Below are 23,611 nucleotides of genomic sequence, written 5' to 3'. Positions count from 1 at the left end.
GACATTTTAAATATTTTAAAATATTTCAATGAATTGATAAAATAGTAGAGACATGTGGGTTACATGTTTTTTCTCGATTCATACTCATATACTCACTGTAAAGTAAAAAACATTCTGTTATGTTCAGAAATATAATATGAAATTGTAAGTTCTTTAAAGTCCCTGCATGCTTACTTTATTGAGGTAAGATAGCAATATGATTCAGAGTTCAGCAGCCAAAGTGCAGACTTAGAGCCTCACATTAGCAATTAAGGAACATGGTTCTTTTGTTGGTGGTATGGTTAAGTGGTGACCAGTGTCCAGAAAATTCAGGATTTCCAAGAAAAATGGAGATACCGATTGTCACATAAAGTTGTTGAAAGACATCAGAACTGAAGTCTTTATTAACCAGTTTCTTTATTAACAGCAGATAAGGATCCAAAACTGGAGGAATTAAGTACAGACACCAAGGATCAGTTTGGAGACATAGTGTGACTCTGAGGCAAGGACAAACCCCATCAGAACTCTTTCAAGATTTCTTTTTTTTACTTCATTTATACAAAGTAAGCAGGGCAGTTTTCTTAGCTGGAGAATTATGAACATTCTGTCTTTTGATCTAGTCTAATTAGACCAGAGTACAGGTCTTTAAAAAGCTGTCATGATCATGTAGGTCTTAAGACGCCAAACTTTAAAATGACTTTCCATCGCAGCTTTGTTTCTTCACCAGTGCTTTTTCTTGATATCATTTAATATAATTTAACATGCCTTCAGATGTAAGGGAAAGAACTGCTGTCTTTACTGATACTAGGTAGGGCAGGAATCTATTGGCTCCCATCCTGATTTCTCTCAGGGTTGTTTAGTGCAGTAGACAGTGTTGTTAGCTAGTTTTGCCGTCTCTGTCTTGCTATCCACAGTACTTACATATTGATGGAGTTACCCTCATAATCAAAGCTGCTGCCATCAGCATTTAAAGTTATACAATTTTTGGTCATACCCTGCAATAAGGAACAAAAGTTGTGTTACAGAAGATCTCCTGGGATTTGGAAGAAGACATTTCCCCAAATCTTCAACACATCTCTCATTAGCTTTTCACAGATTCAGAAGGTCACCTGCTGTTCTAACCAGTCTCTGACAGACTATGCGAGATGTCATTATCTTGTTCACCTTGAAGCCTGGTGTGGAGTTATTTGTCCCTAAGGCATATGAGCAATGTCAGAAGAGTGGTACTGGAAAGTATTGAAATTCTTTTAAGAAAAAGTTCCTTTAGGAAGGAAATTGGATGTCAATCAAGAATGTCTATTTTTTTTTTCTTTTTGGTCTTCTCTCTCTCTAATATATTATCTACTTTTGTTGTCTTTGTTTTCACTGCTGAGTCATTACTAAACTTTGACCTTAAGTTTCAACCTCATTGCAGTAAACTTTGCATAGCAAGTATGAACCGATCTTTAGTTCTAAGAAGAGTGACTTTGTTGTACCTGACAAGTAGATTTGGAACTTTTTGTTCCCTCGTGCACTTTGTATCTGATTATTATTGTTTTAGGGTTCTCTTCCAACATACCCCCACATAATTGTGCTAATTCCTACCTCCTCTTCTCCCACAATATGTGTAATGTAAAGTACAAAATGATACTATACTGCTAGTGTACAGTACTGCTTCATTTACTATTTTTGGGTAAATCTTCATGACTGAACTCTAAATTCCTTACCTCAAGTACCATATACTCTAACCTCATTTTGCACTAGAGCTAACTGTCTGTTATAGGTTAGGGGGAATAGAACCAATTGGATGGGTTAGAAAAGAGATGAATTTAACTGTTGCAAAATTTGGAAAATAATTGCATGATAGTGAAAATTAAGGAGCCATAAAAAAATGTAGCCTTTGCTTCCTCACACAACTTTGAAATTCTGCCATACATAACTTGTAAACTACAGTGACACATGCATATGACTGTGGTAAAGAGTAGAACCATGACAAATAATGGCAAGCATTCAGTTGCACTTACTTTGTCCACTTCTTCCAAATGATTTGTATGCATCTCCTTATCATGGTGATATCTAAAGGTAGTAGTTACTGTTATTTTGCCCATTTTATAGAGAAAAGAATTGAGACACAGAGTGATGTTAATTTACTTATTGAAGAGAGCACTGTTCATGAGATTCCAACAAAAGACACACCAAGCTCCCATACAGCAGGTGCAGGGCATGCTTCATGTACCATTGAATTTGATGACAGGACACCAGGAAAAGTAACTATTAGAGACCATGTGACAAAATTCACTTCAGATCAGCGCCACCAGTTGAAGGCCTCTACAGATTGAGACCCTGTCTCAAATATAAAGAAAGAAAGAAAGAAAGAAAGAAAGAAAGAAAGAAAGAAAGAAAGAAAGAAAGAAAGAAAGAAAGAAAGAAACCTAGACTATATAAGACCTATCTCAAAATAAACATATATATGTATGTGTGCATATATATATTTATATATATATTTATATATATATGCACACATACACACACTTAGCTGTTAATATTGTCTAGTTTAGGCATACAAATTCAATTCTAGCTTAGTTACTAAATTACTTTTAAAATTCTTAGTAATTGAGATTAATTATAAAATATTAGTATAACAAATACTACCCCAGGTAGTTTAATTTGGATTAATAGAAATAATGAGATTCATAAACTCCAGACTGTGATCTATCAATGTTGTAAGAGAAGAAAGCTGTTTAATTTTTCCAGCATGATCGTAAAACTCCTTAGCAATTTCTCTAATATGTATTTCTAGTCAGACTACAGTTCTAAAAGGACTACCCCTTTCATGATTTTGTCTCCAGAGAAATTAATCTCTGTTCACATACTAAATTTTCCAGATGATTGAACTTTAATTTTACAAGTGAGTTATTGAACAGTTAAACATTTGTCATAAATCATGATGAAATGTAATATCTACATCACCACCTTCTTAGAGAAAACTGAACAATTTAAGTTTTTCCTTTATTACTGAGAATCATCATTGTGTAAGTTATTGAACAACAAAACCTTACAGTAATGTCCTCCAGAGCCCAAGCCTCTAAGGCTCTTGATACAGAGTAGCCCTGGGATATTGTTTTCAAGGTCAATCTGCTCTTGATTTTTATCTTACCTCTCTTCCTTTCTATAATAATTTCTCTGAAATACTTGGACTTTTCTTTGTTAAACCAAATGGAGTAAATTTTGAAAAGAATAATTTTTACTTTGAAAGTTTCTATTCTTAAATAGTATCTGCCTTTTGTGTCATTTTTTGACAGATGACCATGGCTGTTGTGATCATTATTATTTTAGTAGTTGAGCCTGATACCTTCTATATCATATCCCACATATTTAATGACAAGAATATTACTCTGTAACATAAAAGATGGTTTTGTTATCATTTTGTATTCAGTGTACTATAAAGAAAGCAATATAGCACCTAATGAATTGTAAGAAGATATAATATTTGAAAAGATATTTCAGAAGACTAAATACTGCATGTAATTAAAAAATGATTGGAAACAGCCTCATATGCCTGTATTGCCTTTTTTCCTAGTAAATTGTAATTGATTTACTATGAAATCTGCTTAAAATAAGGTTGATATTTGAGCCTTAGGGAAATTTATTTCATATTAATTCTTCTGTGATAGTAGGCTGTCTTGGTAATAGATACTGTATTTTATTTTCTCAACCAAAGGGCAGCTTAATATTCCCTTTTTTTCTTGTACATTGTGCTACCAACGACACCTCTCTTCACGTCTTTATGCAGTCAATGGCTTAAGCATTGGAGAGATTGTCACAGTGTTCCATGTTTGCCTGCTTTCCTTGACACTCACTGCTTATTACTCAGCTTTCACCCATGGCCTTTGGGCAGGTGTGTACATTCTGCTCTACAGAGGTCTAGACTAAGTTCTTCCAGACTTCCTGGCTGACTACAGAATTCCTAGTTTTGCGTTATTTCTTTCATACTACTGCTTGAATTGCCATGTTGCAAGCAAGCCACAAGCAACATGTTTTATCACTAACCACTCTTACTTTATAACATGTGTGTCATCTCTCAAGAGTCCATATTATCAATTTTGTCTTAAAGTAGTGTCTCTGAATATGATAGAGACTGGTAAGTGGAGTTGTTACTTCCAAAGCATTGTTTATATATTTACTTTCTATCTCCATCCTCACTTGATTGCCTCTTCACTCTTAGAACCCTACATTTGTTCTCAAGTGTTTCAAATAGCTCATTCTGGTAAGTGGATTAGGTAATTCATGCTTTTTCTGTTATACTATGTGTGTGTATATTTACACACATGTGTTTGTATGGAACATCTCCATCTATACGTTAATTCTTTCTCACCTTGATGATTTCTAGATTTTCTAGTTGAAAAACGTATGGGCCTGTCCATGCAGGGTCTATCTTTTCCTACTTTGATTTTTCCCCCCCACTGCTGCTGTTTATCTTGCATCTCCTGTTGGTAATTGGATCCTAGTCAAGATCGTTTCATCTCTGTGACTTTTTTCTGTCATATAAATGCTGTTGTTTTTCATCCACATTATCATCTGCCTTCCGATTCTCAGAATAATGCAGATGGACCAATGACTCTCATACTACAGGCTCCCAAATATTTTGAATTCTCTCTCATTTTTCTCATTAGGGTGCAGCATAGATGCCAAGCAAGTGGAGGAACAGTCTGCAGCTGCAAGTGAAGAAGCACTTTTTCCTTTCTGTAGGGAACCAAGTTATTTTGAAATTCCTACAAAAGAATTCCAACAGCCATCACAAATAGCAGAGAGCACTATTCATGAGATTCCAACAAAAGACACACCAAGCTCCCATACAGCAGGTGCAGGGCATGCTTCATTTACCATTGAATTTGATGACAGTACACCAGGAAAAGTAACTATTAGAGACCATGTGACAAAATTCACTTCTGACCAGCGCCACAAGTCAAAGAAGGCCTCTTCTGGAACTCAAGACTTGCCAGGAATTCAGACAGGAATGATGGCGCCAGAAAACAAAGTAGCTGATTGGCTAGCACAAAACAACCCTCCTCAAATGGTGTGGGAGAGAACAGAAGAGGATTCCAAGAGCATTAAAAGTGATGTTCCTGTGTACTTGAAAAGGTTGAAAGGTAAAGTGACTTTCAGAGATTCCTATTGTATCATAAGGAAAAGTTGGTCATCAAAGTTACCAGACTGCTATTACTTAATTATACAGTGGAAAATATCTGCTTTTTCAAATTTTAATTTTGAAGCTCAAAAGCAAACAACACTGTTATGTTCAAATTACTCATTCAAAATAGCCTTTCTTCATTTTCTTCCCAATGTGGTTACATTGGTTTTGGGGGGAGGTGTTTATTTATGTCATTCATTATCTTTATTTTTTCCTACAGAAATACAAAATCTATTAATTATACAAAATACAGTTTCCTAGAAGATAATCCCCATCATTTTCTTGATTTAAAGAAAGGATACGTACAGTTCTTTTCTCTGTATCATGCTTCCAATAAAGTATCATACCTAGGTTTTGAAAACAAAATTAAGCTACTTGGTGTGGGCTGAAAGTTCTGTTTAGATCAGATAGTCACGGGGTGCTTCAAACTGTAAGCTGTTTGCAGAGGCTGCTCACAAAACATACAGTTTAGATGTATTTACAAGGTATCTATTATTCTGATGTAAAATTTGTGCTATCAAGAATTGTAATTTAAATGTCTATTTGTAGACATTAATTATATATTACTATATAGTAACATTAGCTATTGTATATACTGTATTCAACACTTGATCACAATCATTAAAAACTTGATACATGTACATTGATTGTAGCAAATAATTAGCTTCATTTCCACTGGTTTTGTGAATTGAATTTATTTTGAAATTTGTGTTATTCTGTCTTGTTTTTAAGTATGCTATCAATACAGGAATGGTTTTGAACAAATGACGATTGTATGTGAATCTAACCATTCTATGGCTTTTATTAGGAACTTATTAATTCTATTTTTTTAAAAAATGCTTTTTGCAGCCAGGCGGTGGTGGCGCACGCCTTTAATCCCAGCACTCGGGAGGCAGAGCCAGGCGGATCTCTGTGAGTTCGAGGCCAGCCTGGTCTACAAAGCGAGTTCCAGGAAAGGCGCAAAGCTACACAGAGAAACCCTGTCTCGAAATTTAAAAAAAAAAAAAAAAAAAAAAATGCTTTTTGCAGTAGGGATCCCATGTAGCCTACTCTGTCCCTTAATACTTCTTCTGGACTTCAGCATATGGTTTTATCTAGTGACTTCATTGTTAATGACAGAATTGACTGACTTAATCCATATCGTATACCCTGGAATTCTGGTCAAGTAATGAAGAAATCGGAATTTATATGTAGTTCCATTGGTTTCTAAGACATTTCAGGATAGTGAGATCATATGATTACCTAATTCTTCATTGTCACCTATTACAGTATTTAGTCATAGTCATCAGTAGTCACCTGGCATAAAGGCTTTTGAGTTCTAATGTGATATATTTACTCCTATTAGGTGATATTTATACATAATTGAAAAATATGCATGCACAGGTTAAAGGTAACATTTGTAAACTGACCATTAGTGTAAATTTGAAGCATAATATTAATAAGCTATTATGATATCAGAGGTAGTACATACCTTGAAAATGAGTTGTCTTAAAAATCATACTTTTACTAAATATATGAAGGTTGAATTGAAAAGATCCTTTAGGAAGGTACCATTTAAAAACCTTTGTTAAGAGGCTGGAGAGGTAGCTCAGCAGTTAGGACCCAGGTTCAGTTTCTAGCACCCAGATGGTATCTCCACACCATCCATAAAGGAGGAGTCCAGGGCCCTCTTCTGACTTCTTCAGGAAGGAGGCACTCACAGCTTGAACATAGATACATGCAGGCAAAACAATCATAGACATAAAATAAGATAAATATTTAGGAAAAAGAATTTTTAAATCCTTTCATAGCAGTGCCATTGTTCTTGTTTCCTGTATTAACAATTATTTTAAGCCATCATTTTAGTATATTCTCTGCTCTTCACCAAGACCGTTTTTGCCTAATTAATAGTAGAATCATTAATATCCATATGAACACTATCTCTATACTGATCAGTATATATTTTAAATTTTTGCCAAAAATTGGTCTAATCACTATCAATTTCGAATTTGATTTACAGGTAAGCATTTTGCAGTGTGTTACCATTGCTGGGAACTCTTCTTTCAGATTTACTATGATCCTGTTTTTAAAGCCTTTCAAAAAAATCCTTTCACAGCAATAACTCACTTTGTATCTCAAATAGACCTATGTTATTTCTTCATACTTATTCACAAATGATGTTTGACTTCCTTCAGAAATCAGAGCTGCTATCAATAGATAACAAGTTTCCCACTGTTTAGGTTATGAAAGGGATACATTCAGATTGTGAATAACTGAAGGAAGACAGTAGTTAATAACAATTTCTTAAACTTTGGACTTTTTAGCAAGTATAAAAATCAGTTAAACAGTTGATACAAGATAGATAGATAGGTAGACAGACTGACAGACAGAGACAGACAGAGACAGACAGACAGATGCCTTGCTCCTACAAGAGTAAAGTGCACGCGCTTTGGGACAGTGAGGAAAATAATGTTCACAAAGCCCATACACTTTCACCCTTTAGGAGAGTTGCAGCTTCTTTAGCCATAGCTTCTTGCGGAGTACAGCTAAGCTAACTTGAGAGATAGTAAATGAACTTCTAGATTTAGGCATAATTAGTGGTGGACAGATGCCTTAAGAAGTATGTCAAGCATTTCCTGGTGGTCTTTTTGCTAAGTAGAAACAGAAGATTACAGCTCTGATCTGATGACTCACCTTCTCACCTTGTGTAATATACAGAAGCACTAGAAGGAATAGTAATTTTATAAGAAACAAAATGACTAATCTCCAACAGATTAGTAACAGGAAAGATATGAAACTGGTTTTTATTAAAAATTCTGGTTGTATGTTTATTTGGTCTTGCTGTACAGGAAATATTATAGTTCGTTTCTTTGGACCTTAGCAAACTGAATTCCTGTTCACTGTATCCAACCCAATATGTTTTAAACAGTGCTATGGTAAAAATTGTATTTGAACTAGTAGTTATATATGTATTTGCTTTCCACATGTTACCCGTGATTCCTAGATTAATTATCAGTGGCAGAGATTCTGCTTATTAAACACATTTTTTTTTCAGATTACATTTTGGATAGTAAATAATTTGAAGAGTTTTACATTTGTCACATTTGTTTTTATATTAATATTTCACTTCAAATGTGCCCAACCCCCATTATTTTTACCTTAATAGTGCTTTGGTGAGGAGACTGGTGTTTCAAAATTCACGTATGTTTTAATGTGACTGTGTTTTTTGGATATGACATCTGCCTATATGTGTACCCTGTAGTTTAGTAGATGGAAGCATGTCACAGATTTGTCTTTGTTAGTGTTCTCAGCATCCTTTAACTCTTTCAAGCCACTAGAGTTTAGAAATCTCTGCTAAGAAAGCATTTGTAAAAATGTCATTATTAATAGAAGCTATAAATTTCAATCTTTTTATTGAAAGGTATGCTGAACTTTTAAAAGTATTAAATATCACAATTTAGATATACTCCATCTTTCTGACATTTGTGTTCTATTTAATAATAAGTTGTTTCAGTTACACCAGTCTTTTAAAAAATTACTGTTATCTTTTGAGATTATAATGACTTCATTTCCCCATTTCCTTTCCTCCCTCCAGACTCCCATACACCCCTTCTCAGCTCAGTCTCTTTCAAATTATTGCCCTGTTTTTCATGAATTTTTGTTACAAACATAATTCCTAATACATAAACATAACCTGCTCAGTCTACAGTCTTGCTTGTGTGTGTTTTCAGTCAGGGCTGACCATTAGTATTGGATAACCGATTGGTGTGTTCTTTTTTGGGAAATACTGTTTTTCCCACTCTCGGCGTTCATTAGTTGCCTATAGTTCTTTATGTGGGGTTGAAGCTTTGCTTATTCTTAATGTTAAGAGTCAGTTTTGTTTGTGTTTTTTTTTGTTGTTGTTGTTTTTTGTTAACACAGGGTTACGATTCAGAGGCAGAGCTAATGTGTTTTGCTGTCATAAGTATAAACTATGACAGATGATGGAACATTGCTTATCTTTTAAGTCTTTTAATAAAGTTAGGATTTAGAGAAAGAAAAGCAATACATCCAATTGTTTATGAAAGTCCTCTTTGTTGTTTGATTAAATATAATTGTGACCATTGCATTTGAGGACAGTGTGCAGAACCTGTTACAGAAAAGAACATATGATTTTATATTAGGAATGGGAAGGGTGTCAAAACAAATAGCACTTTTGTATGTGCTTCTGATTTTCTCCATGGGATTTTTTTCTTTTCTACTATATCATTTCTTTCTTGTGTCCAGGAAACAAACACGATGATGGCACACAGAGTGATTCAGAGAATGCTGGGGCACACAGACGCTGTAGCAAGCGTGCAACCCTTGAGGAACATTTACGACGCCATCACTCAGAACAGAAAAAAAAGGTCCAGTCTACTGAAAAGCATCAAGACCAGGCCGTTGTAAGTCAAACTGCTTTTATGATTGCATTCTTTGATGAAGATCATTCCAGAAAGAGAAGGTCATATTCTTTTACTCAAAGTTCAGGAATCCTATGTCAGGAAACTACTTTCTCAACACCACATACAAAACTTAAAAAAGCAAACTCTCCACCAGCAGATGCCAAAGTGGTTTCTTTGTCTTTACAGACTAGCTCTACGCATCACAGAGGGGGGCATGGTGTTCCACATGGGAAATTGTTAAAACAGAAATCAGAGGAGCCATCGGTGTCAATACCCTTCCTACAAACTGCATTGTTAAGAAGTTCAGGGAGTCTTGGGCACAGACCAAGCCAGGAGATGGATAAAGTGTTAAAAAATCAAGCTACTTCTGCTACTTCAGAAAAGGATAATGATGATGACCAAAGTGACAAGGGTACTTATACCATTGAGTTAGAGAATCCCAACAGTGAGGAGGTGGAAGCAAGAAAAATGATTGACAAGGTAAATAATTGAAATTTGAGTATGATGTTAGTTTTGTGGGGCTTTTGACTGTTGGACCTTATTGGAGAGTTGATGTGAAATGTTCTCATGCAGTTGGTGGTATTGGAACTTTAGGGTTTTATTAGGGACCTAGAAGACTACAGCAAGAACAAATTATTTTCTACTTTCATTTTGCTTATATTCTGAATTTTCCTGAGTTTTCTATGTAAGGTCCTCTACAATTAAACTGCCTGGGCCTCTTTAAGGTATATAAATTTGATTGGCCTTAAAAGTAATGTCATTCATATCAAAACTGAACAAAGAAATAGATTGCTATAATTATTAAATGAATATAAATATTAACAGGTTTTCAACCTAATTTCATTTTGGAAGCATATAAAAAACACATGTTGTGATTATCTTTGATTCTTTGTTTCTCTTTACTACTACTATCTTTGATGAAATCAGAACAAAATCATTTTAGTCGGATTTATACCCAGTCCTAATCATTATCTATATTTCAGATATTTCTTTTATGTTATTGGTTTATTTATATGTTGATGTATAGTTTAAAAAGTACTTCCCAATTTTGTTGTTGATAGTGAATAGGTGACCTTAGAATGAGCTATTTATTTTACCTCCTTGAAAATAGCAACCTAAGTTTGGCTATAAACATTAATCTCTCATTTAAATTCTTGTTACCCAAAATGTACTTATGAGTATACAACATTGATATCACTTAGGAGGCCCATACAGATATAGTGAATCAGAATATGTGATTAAAAGTAAGATAACCATGTGGTTCATATGAACATTAACATTTAAATATGCTAGTTTAGGTGATGAGTTTTCATAATGGCCTGTCAGAGAAGTGGGCAAGATCCAGCCCTCTGGGATGCAAGAAAAAAATAGTAGGATTCTGTTCACTCTTAATTCTTAGTATATTATTTCTATTTTAGTCTGTATTCTTTAGTATTTGTGATGCCTTCACTGGTATACATGTATAATTTGTAGACATAAACTTATTGAGAAGTCTAATTATTCTACTGTTAGAGTAGCATTAATGCCAGACTTTGAGACCCGTTAGTCTTGGAAATAATTGTTATATGTAAGCAGTCCTTTTACTGTTCTTAAAAAAAGAAGTATAGATTTTAGCCGGACGGTAGTGGTGCACACCTTTAATCCCAGCACTCAGGAGGCAGAGTCAGGTGGATCTCTTGTGAGTTCGAGGCCAGCCTGGTCTATAGAGTGAGATTGAGATCTAGGACAGGCACCAAAGCTACACAGAGAAACCCTGTCTCAAAAAAACAAAACAAAACAAAATAACAAAAAAAGTATACGTTTTAAAAAGCCATAGATATTTTACTTGACAGTGATTAATATTTTTCCATTAAAATATTATTTTATGGTTATATATTACAGAGGTTAAGGACATGGCTATTTGCAAGCATCTGGAATTAAGTGTGTAAACTTTACATGTACTATGCTCTTGGGGTAAAGCAACCACTTTATGCTTAAGTGTCATTTCTGAGATGAAAAAATTTTTTAAGTTTAATAGGAATTAAAAAATACATAGTATGCTTATCATGATGTCTCTCATGAGAGCTATATGAAAATTATCTCTGATTATTACTTTTTATATTATTCATTTCTACATATGACTCTCTACCCAAAGGACTGGCAAATCCTGGAAAGTTCTTTCAACACTAAAAGGGTTAAACGTGAAGCCAAAGTGCAAGTTACAGAGCAGGGACCAACCTGGCCTGGGCCAGCCAGCAAGAAAGAAGGCACTGCTGCAAGTGGGCCTCTTTAAAAACTGATAGGCAGGGAGGAGTTTGCAGAATGGTTCTGAATTATTGTCTAAAAGTATCCTATGTATCCTTTTGCTTTCTCAGGGAGCCCTGTATTTGACAAAAGTAATACATCATTCAGAATGGAGAAACCAAAGATTTTAGAGCAAGATCCATTAAAAAATAATGATATTGTGTGACTGGATAGCTAATTTAGCCATTCTTCATTTGTATAAACCAGAAAACTAAAACCAAGACTGCTTCAAGGAAAACAAGAGTCACCCCATTATCATGTAACTGCCAAAGTAACATAGCTGAGAGTCCAGTAGGTCTGCTGAAAGCTGGAAACCAGAGTCAGGCCAGCTTAAAGTTAGCTTTGTAGGAGCAAACATGGAGATGTGGATTCAGATATCTGAAGAAGACCAAGTAACCTGTAGATCAGAGAAAATGAAGGGCAAGAATAGCCATACTGAGGCATAAGCACTACTTTGGAAGGACCAGAGTAGTAAACAGACATGCTCAGTCATCTACATTCCCCTTTTGAGGTTTGAGTATGTGTGATCAAAGTTGGAGCAGCTGTTGTCCAACTGTCTTTGTTTGGTACCCAAAACTTTATATAGCATCTTTCCTTTCTTACTCCATCATTTAAGGAGTAATTATTTCATTGACAGTGTGCCAGACTTTGTATGAAGAAAGGATTATTAAAATTTGAAAGACTGTATTCTTTGTTTCAAGAAATAAGTATAGTGGAATATAATTATAAATAAATTTGAAGTAGTATGTTGAATGTTTTGAGAAGTGTAACATGTTGAAGGAAATGTTACAGTAGCTTCCAGGATGAGGTCTCAGGTTAAACATCTCTTCATCCGAGAATTAGCCATCTAATAGCTAAAGCTGTCTAATCTAAAAAGGCTCCCATAAACACTCATTTTGTTGAATTTTAACCCTAAGCATTATCATTACTAGTTCTGTGGTTTTTGTCCTTATTCATCTGAGGAGGAAAGAGAATTATAAACTCCATGGTTATTAGGAACTGTCCTCAGTTAATTCTAGGTTTAACTGCCAGATGACTTATTTTTCAACATACATAATTAATGCCGTTATAGGGATAACAGTTAAAAAAAAAAAGTGCAGACTAGTCTTATTCAGAAAATGAAGGACAAGCGTAGCCAGATTGGGGCATTATCAGTAAAGGAGAAAGTAAGTCTTGTTCAGAGGACCATAGTTACTTTTAGAGAGCGAGAATCGAAGTCCCTTGTATCTGACACTGAGAACTTAATTTTTATACTGAAGTCAGTGGAGATTCATTGAAAACTTTTCAATGTTTACTTATTTGGGAGGGAGGAGTAAAAGTATGAACTTCATACCTTCAAAGAACAATTTGGAAGAGTTGGTTCTTCTCCCACTACGTTAGTCCTGGAGCTGGAACTCAGGTGATCAGGCCTGGCAGCAAGTGCTCCTACCCTCTAAGCCATCTCTCCAGTCTATGACATGGTCAGATCACTGTCAGAAGTATGAAGTATGGCTTGAAGTTGGGAAGGCCAAAACAAAGAAAGCAATTTTAAAAACAGCTACTATAGTCATGAGTTAACCTGATTATGTATACCTGGATCTTAAATAAGAGATTTAGGCTAAAAATAGAGAGCAAAGGGCTGAGAGGTGAGGTAACTGGAAAACATACAGGATAAAAGGAGACAGAATAAGAAAGTCTTAGCAACACCAACATTGGTGGACAAAAGCGCATGAACCAACCAGAAGAGTAAAGAAAACCAGACAATACGACATCACGTAGGAATGAGTCAAAAGCTTTGTCCAGATGTGTAAGTAATAGTATCTTGGTACAATGATGATGAGTGTGATAAGCACAAAGGCCCTTTTGTTTTCCCCAAAGTACACTGCATCCTGAAAATACAAATCAATCTGTGTTTACATTTCTACTTAGTTTGGTACAGTTAAAATAAGATGTCTTTCAAGAGATGACTAAGCCAAAATGACGCTTTGCTTGCTTTTCTGTGTTCAGTTAAAAAGTACTGAGATATACCCTCTTCTCTACTGCTTAAATTAGGCAATTACTACAATTTTGTTTGTGTTTTGTTCTGACTTCAATAAATAATTTTGTAAGTGTCTCCAAATTCACCTTTTATAATCTTAACACATCCTGGTGGGTTTTATATCTAAGCTTGTGGAGAAATGTGCTGTTTATTTCTTGACTAAAAGTCAGTCATCTTCCAGTGTAATAATGGTCTCCCTGTCCCTCCCCAAGTTGACTCTGTATAGTTCACTTTCCAAAGAACCAGTCAGGGGGCAGTTTGCCCTCCCACCACGCCACCTTACCCAGTACACTGCATCCTAGCCTTCCTAGCTAACTGGGAAAACCTGCTGTGAGAGTAGCAGATAGACATCAAACGAACGAGAGAAATAGAGATTGTTTTAGAGAGCGTTTGAAAGTAGTATTTCTCCTCTTGAATTTCATCCCATACATCAACTCTGCAAGATGGGATCTATATCAGAGCGAGGGAAGACATGATATAAACCAGAATCAGAAACTTGGAGGGCTGGGAAGGCCACTGTCAGTAAAGTGCTTATTGGACAAGCATGAGGACTTGAGCTTGGATCTTCAGCAATCATGTAAAGCCAGGAGTGGCAATACATGTCTGTAAGCACAGAGCTAGAGGTGTATTGAGACAGTCTCCTGTGTTAGAGCTCATTGGCCAATCAGTCTAGCTTAATAAACTCCAAGTTTAGTAAGAGGTCCTGTCTCAGAAACTAAGGTAGAAGGGAATCATGGAAGATACTCAGTATTGACCTCTGACTTCCACACATGCATGTGCACCTGAATGCATACATACACATGCCTACATGAGCACTTATTTGCACACACAAACACACCACAGAGAATTTGCATTGACAGAGCCAGATAGATGCAGAGACTGAAATATACGTAAAAGTCTAGATGTATATGGAAACCAATGGAGTAATTCAGAGAGCCTCAGATGTTCTTAAAGTACCTTCATATAGATTTCACATTTTGAGTTTTGATGGTAACGCTTTTTTCTCCATTACTGTTTTTTGTTTGTTTTATTTTTGGGAAAAAAAAAATCCTTCTAATTCTCAAACCTTTTTAACCATTTCAGTTTCCTTATGGCTATAAGAAACTATCCTATGCTAATCCTCAGAGCTGCCTGAGGGAACTCTGATTTGTCTGTTAGAAGCCTAACATTTAATAGATTACCATGTTTCCTTTTGTTTGTTGTTTTATGGAGTCGATTTATTCTTCTGCGTGAAGTTTTTCTCTTATTGTTCAGTCTTATATGCCTATTTCTTCATAATTCATCTTATTCTTTGAATATTGTTTTGTAGTAAAATATATAAACATAAAGTTTATCATTTTAGTCATTCTAATTTTATAGTATAGTGTTTTTAACATTGTACAACTTTGACTACCATCCATTTCAGTAACAATTACTACATGTGTCTGAGGGGTGGGGGTGGGGTTTGTGTATGTGCTTGTGTGTGTGTGTGTGTGTGTGTGTGAGAGAGAGAGAGAGAGAGAGAGAGAGAGAGAGAGAGAGAGAGAGAGAGAGAGAGAGAATGGATGTAGAAGTCAGAGGTCAGACAAGCTGGAGGGGATTCAATTCTCAACCTTTTGAGGTCATGGGATTAAACTCAGGTTGTGAGGCATGAAAGCAAGTGCCTTTACCTGCTTAGCCATCCCACCAGCCCCCTCCCATAACTCATTTTTGTCTTTCTAAAACAGGAACTCCATTCTTGTAATTCACTTTTTTATTATTATTAAGAAATTTTCTATTCATTTTACATACCAACCACAGATCCCCCCCTTCCCGTCCCTCAGTCTTCCCCCCAGCCCACCCCCCATTCCCACCTCCTCCAAGTCAAGGTCTCCCATTGGGGAGTCAGCAGAGCCTGGTACATTCAGCTGAGGCAGGTCCTAGCCCCTCCCCCCTGAACCAAGGCTGCACAAGGTGTCACACCTTAGGCACTGGGCTCCAAAAAGCCCGCTCATGCACCAGGGACGGCTCCTGATCCCGTGATCCCATAATTCACTTTTAAAAGGCTTTATCTGACTCCCCTAGAGTAACCACTAGCATTCCACCTTTCTATTGGTGTCTGTCATGTGCTTTTTCTCTATAGAAGTAACCTCTGTCAGATTTAATTGTCTGCCCTCTCTAGAATGATCTTTCTTGTTTTGTAGTAGAGCAAAACTATCTTTTGAAACCATGAATGTGAAAGTTTGATGTGCTTTTTCATTTAATATGTTTATATGAACTTTGATATATTAGCTAATGTATTCCAGTAAATTTATAGATTAGTTAAACCCAACATGATAACCCCCAATTTTTTCTTTTCTTCTTTTAGTGTTTTGAGACAGGGTTTCTCTGTGTAACCACTCTAGCTGTGCTGGAACTTGCTCTGTAGACCAGGCTGGCATCGAATTCATAGAGATCCACCTGTCTCTGCCTCCCAAGTACTGGGACTATAGATGTGAGCCACCACCGCACAGCAATTTTTTTTCTGTATTTTTATGCCTTAATCTAGTTTTTAATGTCTTGATCTCAAAATAACTTGTCTATGTTGCAAGCTTAGCTTTGTTAATAGTTTTGAAAGCTGCAAATGAATAGAGATTGGGTCAGAAGAAAAGAAAATATATTAATTTCAGTACAAGTACCTGTGTAGTGGAAGACTAAAGGGCTTGCTGAGCTCTGGCAATAGCTAATACCTCCAGCTTAAAGTCTGTTTGGCACAAAGATAGAGAATGTGGTCATTGATAAACAGCCAGATTTTGTGAAGAGGAATATGAAAAAGTAGAGAAATTAGAAATTTTAACTATACCAGTAAGATGAAATATATCAATAATTTAAACTTATCCAATAAGCTAATGGAGCGTTGTAGGAAATTATGGAGTCAATAGAGAAAGATATGGGAAGTGATGGAAAGCCAGGGGGTTGAAGGAAAGAAAGAAAACAAAGAAGTGAAACTGGTTTTATTCAGAAAGAAGCACCAAGGAAAAGATAGAGTTACGTAGTACCTTATTTTAAAAATGGCAGTAAAAATTTTAAATTTTACACATCACATAAAATGGGTATTTCAGTATTGACAGTGTGCAGTTCAGTTAGGTGTTATAATATGCATCTATAATTCTAGGACTTAGTAAACTGAGGCAGAATGATGATTAGTTGAAAGTCAGCTCTCAGAAGTAAAATGTAAGTGTACAGTCTAGAAGCTGTGGTAATTCATACTGTTGTGTGATGATTGTATTGTCCAACTCCAGAATGTGTTCATCACTCTAATGAGAAATTGCACTCAAGTAGTCTTTTCCCATTGTTTCGACTCCTTGGCAACTAACTATTTGCTTTCTGTCTCTGTACATTTACTTAGTCTGAATATGTCATATAAACAGTCATTCTATATGTGGCCTTTAATGACTGGCTAGTTTTACTTTGAATATTGTCTTCAAGGTTCCTCTGTGTTGTGATATGCATTGCTACTCATTCTTTTTTATCATGAATCATTCTGTGATAGAACCTTTTATCTATTCATCTATTGACAGATGTTGAGTTTGAGTCTATCTTTGATTAAATAATGATGCTGTGAACAAGAATGCATGTTTATATCACAATAAATGGTAAATGGTCTCTCCTAACCCCATTCAGAACTCTTGTAACAATTTTATATTTGAAAAGGTAGTTACAAATATCAGAATCACAGTGTTAAATAATTTCAATACATTTATTCCAATGAATTTAAGGCATTTTTCTTTTTAAAAGTTGTTATATTTTCCTGGAAAGATACTATAAATTTAGATACAAAACTTTTTTTAAAATCATCTTGAGTTCTTTGACACTATGTGCTTGGAGTTCAGCATAGTTCTTAATGGGTTATTTCTCAAATGTTTTTTGTAAGGTGTCAGACCCTATACTAATGATTTAACTTAAAAAGGGAGACCTCACTCGTCTTACCCAGTAGGACCTTGCTCCTTGGGGAAAGAAATTTTCTGGTTTAAAACTCGACTATGATTTTATTTTTGACACCTTGTTAGAATTAAAATCTTAGTGCTTCACCATCCTTTGATTAATGTAAGCCTACAAAAGCTCGTTGTTTACTGTTAGCTTTCTCATTTCTATGAGAAGACAGATTCTAAATTTTAATTGATTAGGACCTTTTTTTTAGTGCTGGGCCTCATTCATGTTAAATATGCACTCTGCCACTAATCTATACCTACAGTCCTACTTTTAATTTAATAAATGAAGTATTATGCAATGAAATTTTCATTTTGTCCACATTTGTGTTGTTATAATTATGACATAGTTTTCTCCTCCCGTTCCTTTGTTCACACTGGGCTCTGTTTCCTGTTACAATGAGCAAATCTCCTATATCTGATATTACTATGTGTAATTTTGACCTGTGCACCTGTTTAGTAGGTGGGATATAAGTATCCATAAAATATCCGAAAAATATCAGCTCTTTAAATAGAGTACCACTAATCCCCAGCCACACTATTACCATTTTGAATTGAAAGGTGTGAAACTGTGCTCTGTAGTTTGGACTTTTAAATAATGACAATAATAACCTGGTAATGGAAAAACCAAAATCATGGGCTTTGCTTGTGTTGTATATAGCACAGTCCATTATTATCTGGAGGTTTTTTTTTTTTTTTTTTTTTTTAATCTATAGTAATCTAAATTGAGACAGGAATCTGAAAGTCTGGTATTCACAGGAGTTTGGTTTAATAATAAGAGTGCCTCTGCATGGTTCTTTTAGATTTGTGTGTGTGTGTGTGTGTGTGTGTGTGTGTTAGATCCTCGCAAATTTTTAAATCTCCTGTAGTGCCTACCCTAATTGCCTACAATTCGTAAGTGCCATGCCTCAGTAGCCAATTGTTTTTTTTTTTTTTTTTTTTTTTTTTTTTTGTTTTTTTTTTTTGGTTTTTCGAGACAGGGTTTCTCTGTGTAGCTTTGCGCCTTTCCTGGAACTCGCTTTGGAGACCAGGCTGGCCTCGAACTCACAGAGATCCGCCTGGCTCTGCCTCCCGAGTGCTGGGATTAAAGGCGTGCGCCACCACCGCCCGGCCGCCAATTGTTTTAATTGCTTAGAGTAGCCACTGAGCTATGGGTGGGAAATTCTATAGTGAAAATGATATGTACATATTGTGAGGTAAAGATTGAGAATATGTTCATTGAAACGTGCAGTGAAAGGTGCTCTCCTCTTTCCCCAACACTAGAACATGTTGGAGGGATCAGTTACAGGTGTCCCAGATAGATATCTACCTGGGTCAAGGAAATAGCTGTAGGTAGCATATGAATGTCATTCTTCTCCTCTAAGATACATGAGTCATCTCAATACTATGTCAGACCCCAAAGAGCTCCTTTTGTGTATGCCCTGGGAGAATTAGAAATGTAACAAGCCTCTGGGAAGATTCTAGTAAGGAAGGATACAGATTAGACAGGACATCTAGCCTAAAGAACTCCTGGCTGAAGGACAGAGGCAGATTTTGTTCGGAACAAGTTTGAAATTGTGGTTGACACCAAGTCAGAGTAGGGCAGAGAGCAAATAATGAGCTTAAGGCTAACAAACTGCATTTGAAGTATCTTGAGCTGTCCATGATGACAGGTAAGCCACTTTCTATACAGTTGGTAAATCAAATAATGATACACATAGGGATGAGATCTCCTAGTGACAGAGTCTGGAATGAAAGATGGAAAATCTTGTAAACTTGGTCTTCGTGTTTGAGGCACTCTCGAGTTCTAGACTAATATATCATATGTCAGAATGTGTGTATTTTAGAAATGCAAAAAAACATACATGCCTTGGAGTACATAGATAATATAACTGACTATGCACTGTGTTTTTACATGCAAGATGTCACAAGCTAATGTCGGTGTACCTTCACACAGACATAAATGCATACTAGTTTAAGCTGGACTAGCCATGGCTGTCTTACTCGTTTTTTCAATATGTTTTAAACGCTGGCTATGGTGGCTTATTCATGCCTGTAATGACAACACGTGAGACGCTGAGGCAAAAGAGGAATGTGGTGAGTTTTAGGCCTCAATTATTAGTAAATTAATTAGACTAAATCATAACTGTGAAATCTCAAAATTGGAATTTTTCCTGCCCTGCCACCTGTATGTAAAGAAATTGGCAATTCTCTAACAGATAGATGAGTAGGTATGTCTCTGATACTTTAAAGGGAATGTGTAGAAAGTCACTGGGAGTACTATCTGTTGCCTTCAGCTCCCATTAGAGCACAGTTCTGGATATAATTTGTTACCTTTTCAAAATACTAGTCTATTAACAATGCAGTAGCCAAGTCATTTTTATTAGAAGTGTTTTGAAGAAGTTTACCATATTCTTTATTGGAAACCACTAATGATTGTATTTTAAGAAGTCAAATTTATGACTGATGCAGTTAACTATCACCAAATCAGAAAATATAAATTGACATGCCATAGTGATACAAAATGTAAGGAATCATATGTGGTTATTTTTGTTCTTCCAAATTTGAGTTACTATTTTTTCTGGTAATATAAATATAACAAAATGAATCAGTAAATTTGGAGTGAACTATTTTGTAAAAAACTATTTCTACCAGACACTTCAGCTCTAATGTTTTCCTTACAAATCAAGGTAAAGTCACAAGACAAAGGTATACATACCCTCTTTGCTTCACTGTCTTAGTTGCCTAATTCACTCTGATGTTTAGCAGGATGAAGCAGAGAAACTATTTTTATTTATTCCCATCGATACCTTGGTTTCCATGTACTATTAAAGGTCTCATTTAACTTAAAGTTAATAATGTGTAACTTGTTTTTAAAGCAATGATAATTCTAACCAAATTCTTCAAAAACTATTTAAATTAAGTTAAGCAATAAAGCCATTTAGTGGTAAATTGTCCATATTTCACTGAATTTAGAGATGTGGTCTCTGTTTTTACTAAATGCACATTTCAGAATTCATCAGATTATTATATGACCATCAGTTTCTTTTTCTGTATGTTGGTATAGCAAGCATTTCCATCCTACAACCTGTGGGCTACATATGTCCCAGTAGAGAGATGTAGATGAGAAGGTCATGCATCAGCGTGAAAAGAGTATGCACCACTGAAAGTGGTTTTTCCTTATAGGAAGCGAAGGTTCCAAAGCTTATTTCTACAGATTGCTAGTTCAAGGACATATTTTTCTGTAATGATCAATGCCCCATACAGTAAGTGTATTGAGTAAGTCTGAGGGACATTCATCCATTCAGCTGAACAAAGTTTAAACTGAATAAAACATTAAATGTAATTCACTATAGCTTTTTTCCAGTTTGTTTGCAAGGTGGTATATTCAGGAACCTTTATGTGCCAGAAAATGACTAACTCTGGAGTCTTGCTTGTTGGGAAAATACGATTACATGACTATTGGTCTCTGTGTTGACCATTGACAGTCATTTACTTATTGATAAAGTTGATCTATGTAAGTAGGCCAAGAACCTACTGTAACTAGGTAATTACAACCTACAATTACAAGACAAATTGCTGTACTTTGTGAAAATCATACAATAAAATCTTGTTTGGCACCTTAGGAAATTATATGTATAAATGTAAGTTATATATGTGCACAAAAGTAAAAAAGTAAATAAAGAAAAGGCATATTTTTTTTAAAAAAATGTGCTTTTCTAAAATAGAAACAAGACACAAGCTGAGAACGTGCTGAAGTACTTTCCTGACTTCTCTCAGGATTGTAATGTTTATATCATTAAGTCAGTCAATAAATCTAATGTATTCTGGGTATTTCATTTTATCAACCAGAATATTTGCTAACTATTAAAGAGGATAGCTACATCTGCAGCTGTTGGCTTCTTGCCCAGTCCAGCTGCGGGGGAATCACCCTGTTGTTTAATAAGTTTCCCTGTTTCTGAAATTGCTAGGTGAGGTTAATTTAGAATATTTTTATTTGCTTCTGATGCTGTTGATGATATTCACATACTAATCTGGTACCCACACTTTCATTTTCTTTATGAAACAAAATTTTCCTCCTAGGTATTTGGAGTAGATGACAATCAGGATTATAATAGGCCTATTATCAATGAAAAGCATAAAGGTCTGATAAAAGATTGGGCTCTCAACTCTGCTGCAGTAGTAATGGAAGAAAGAAAGCCATTCAGCACACCTGGGTTTCATAACTCAGAGGTATGCAATTTTTTTATATGCATAGAATGTAAGTTTTCATCATTTGGAAGTTATTTTAAGTGTTGATAGATATCCCCTTGTGAAATAGTTCAAAAACTAAATGTTGACTAATTTTTTGTTTTGAATGAATGAAAACATAAAGCAGTTTTGGTCTAGTTCTTAGTTTTCATTGTTCTTTCAAAGTTAGTGAGGAGAATAATTACAATTCAGCAAACAAGTAATAAACTGCATATCCCTTTTTGTAAGTAGCACAATGAGACAAAACAAGAAATATACACTGCTTATACTTCCTAGGAGGTTGTGTTTGGAATTAGAGGACCAAGTTCAGCAGGAAACATGTGAAAGGTGTAACTTATACACTGTAGTAAGTGCCAGTGTGGTACCAGCCAGGATGTAATGAGGACAAAATGACATCAAAATTCCACTCAATTTTATGTAGCAAAACCTTGCCTTGGAGGAGGTGGAAATGGGGTGTGGGTTGCGGGGGAAGACTGGGGGGTGGGAGGAGGGAGGACAGGGGAATCTGTGGTTGATATGTAAAATGAATAGAAAAATTTTAAAACAGTGAAAAAAAAGAAAATATAAAATATTTGTAACAAAGTTGGATGTGTTATTTAGATATTAAGCAGCAACTTTCAGTGGAAGGAACCCTTCAAACTGTTTTACAAATAAGGAAAATGCAGTGCATAGAAATTAACTTGGCTGGAGTCTTGATTGTGTCATTTGTGGAGCCAGAATTTGCACCTTTGGTTATTTATTTATTTTTTTTAAATTTGGGGAGAGATGTGTGTGTGTGTGTGTGTGTGTGTGTGTGTGTGTGTGTGTGTGTGTGTGTGTGTGTGTTTTGCACATGCATGTGGGAGCCAGAGAAACACACAAATGTCTTCCTCTATTACCTCTCTGCCTTATTCCTTTAGGACAGGGACTTTCACAGACACACACAGCCATGCCCAGCTTTTTATGTGGGTGCTGGGAATTTGAACTCCGGTTGTCAGACTTGTACAGCCAATCCTCGTACTCACTGAGCCATCTCCCCAGCCTGACCTTGCTTTCTTAGTTCATTATCTTACTCATTAGGTTATGTTTCTCAAAGGAAAAGAGTTAGTTATAATAGTGAATGATGGATAAATGTAAAATGTAAATAAAAGAAAATCAAGTTATGTAGCTTTACTGTTTCATTTATATTCCTACAAATATAAATGGCTTTAGAGACAGATAAATATGTCCATCGAATAGTTAAAGCTATTCCTCTGTGATTTGCCATTTCCTGAAAATTGTCCAAGCATTTACAGCTTTTTAGTGCCCTGTATTTTCACTTTAGAGAGTTTTCTAGTTTCTTTTTGATTTACTCCTTGAGAAAAGGTGATAATAGTAATGATATCAGGCAGTGTGTTGATATTTTGATAAATCCAGGGAAAGGTTTTTGTGAATTACTTTAGATTCCTCCTTCTTTCTTCCTCAATCCCTGCCAAGTAAAATTCATGTAGCTCCAATAAGTTCCTGCCTTTGCAGCCATCGCCCAACAGGCCATTAGAACAAAGAATGGCATGTTGTAAGTATGTAGTGGTGAAACCGCTGTGTTGTGGATTTTCTCAGCATAGTACAGGATGATCGGACACTG

General features: G+C 35.6%; 1 protein-coding gene across 12 annotated transcripts in view; it reads left to right on the top strand.

Annotated features, from left to right (window-relative positions):
• Positions 1–23,611, top strand: part of Cep170 (centrosomal protein 170) — a 95,501-nt gene that overhangs the window by 37,403 nt on the left and 34,487 nt on the right. For 6 of the 12 annotated variants that reach the window (XM_052737733.1, XM_052737729.1, XM_052737732.1 and 3 more), the window contains 4 exons: positions 4,632–5,108; positions 9,395–9,552; positions 9,739–10,032; positions 21,841–21,990. In XM_052737733.1, coding sequence (XP_052593693.1) covers positions 4,632–5,108; positions 9,395–9,552; positions 9,739–10,032; positions 21,841–21,990 — 1,079 coding nt within the window. The remainder of the gene's footprint in view (positions 1–4,631; positions 5,109–9,394; positions 9,553–9,738; positions 10,033–21,840; positions 21,991–23,611) is intronic. The other 6 variants (XM_052737739.1, XM_052737737.1, XM_052737738.1 and 3 more) reach the window with 3 other exon arrangements.

The sequence above is a fragment of the Peromyscus californicus genome, unplaced genomic scaffold (genome assembly GCF_007827085.1).
Source record: "Peromyscus californicus insignis strain IS unplaced genomic scaffold, ASM782708v3 Scaffold_14__1_contigs__length_90479793_seg_2, whole genome shotgun sequence".
NCBI classification, from domain to species: Eukaryota; Metazoa; Chordata; class Mammalia; order Rodentia; family Cricetidae; genus Peromyscus; species Peromyscus californicus.
Note: the sequence above shows the minus strand (reverse complement) of the source record. Positions and strands in the feature narration are given on the sequence as shown.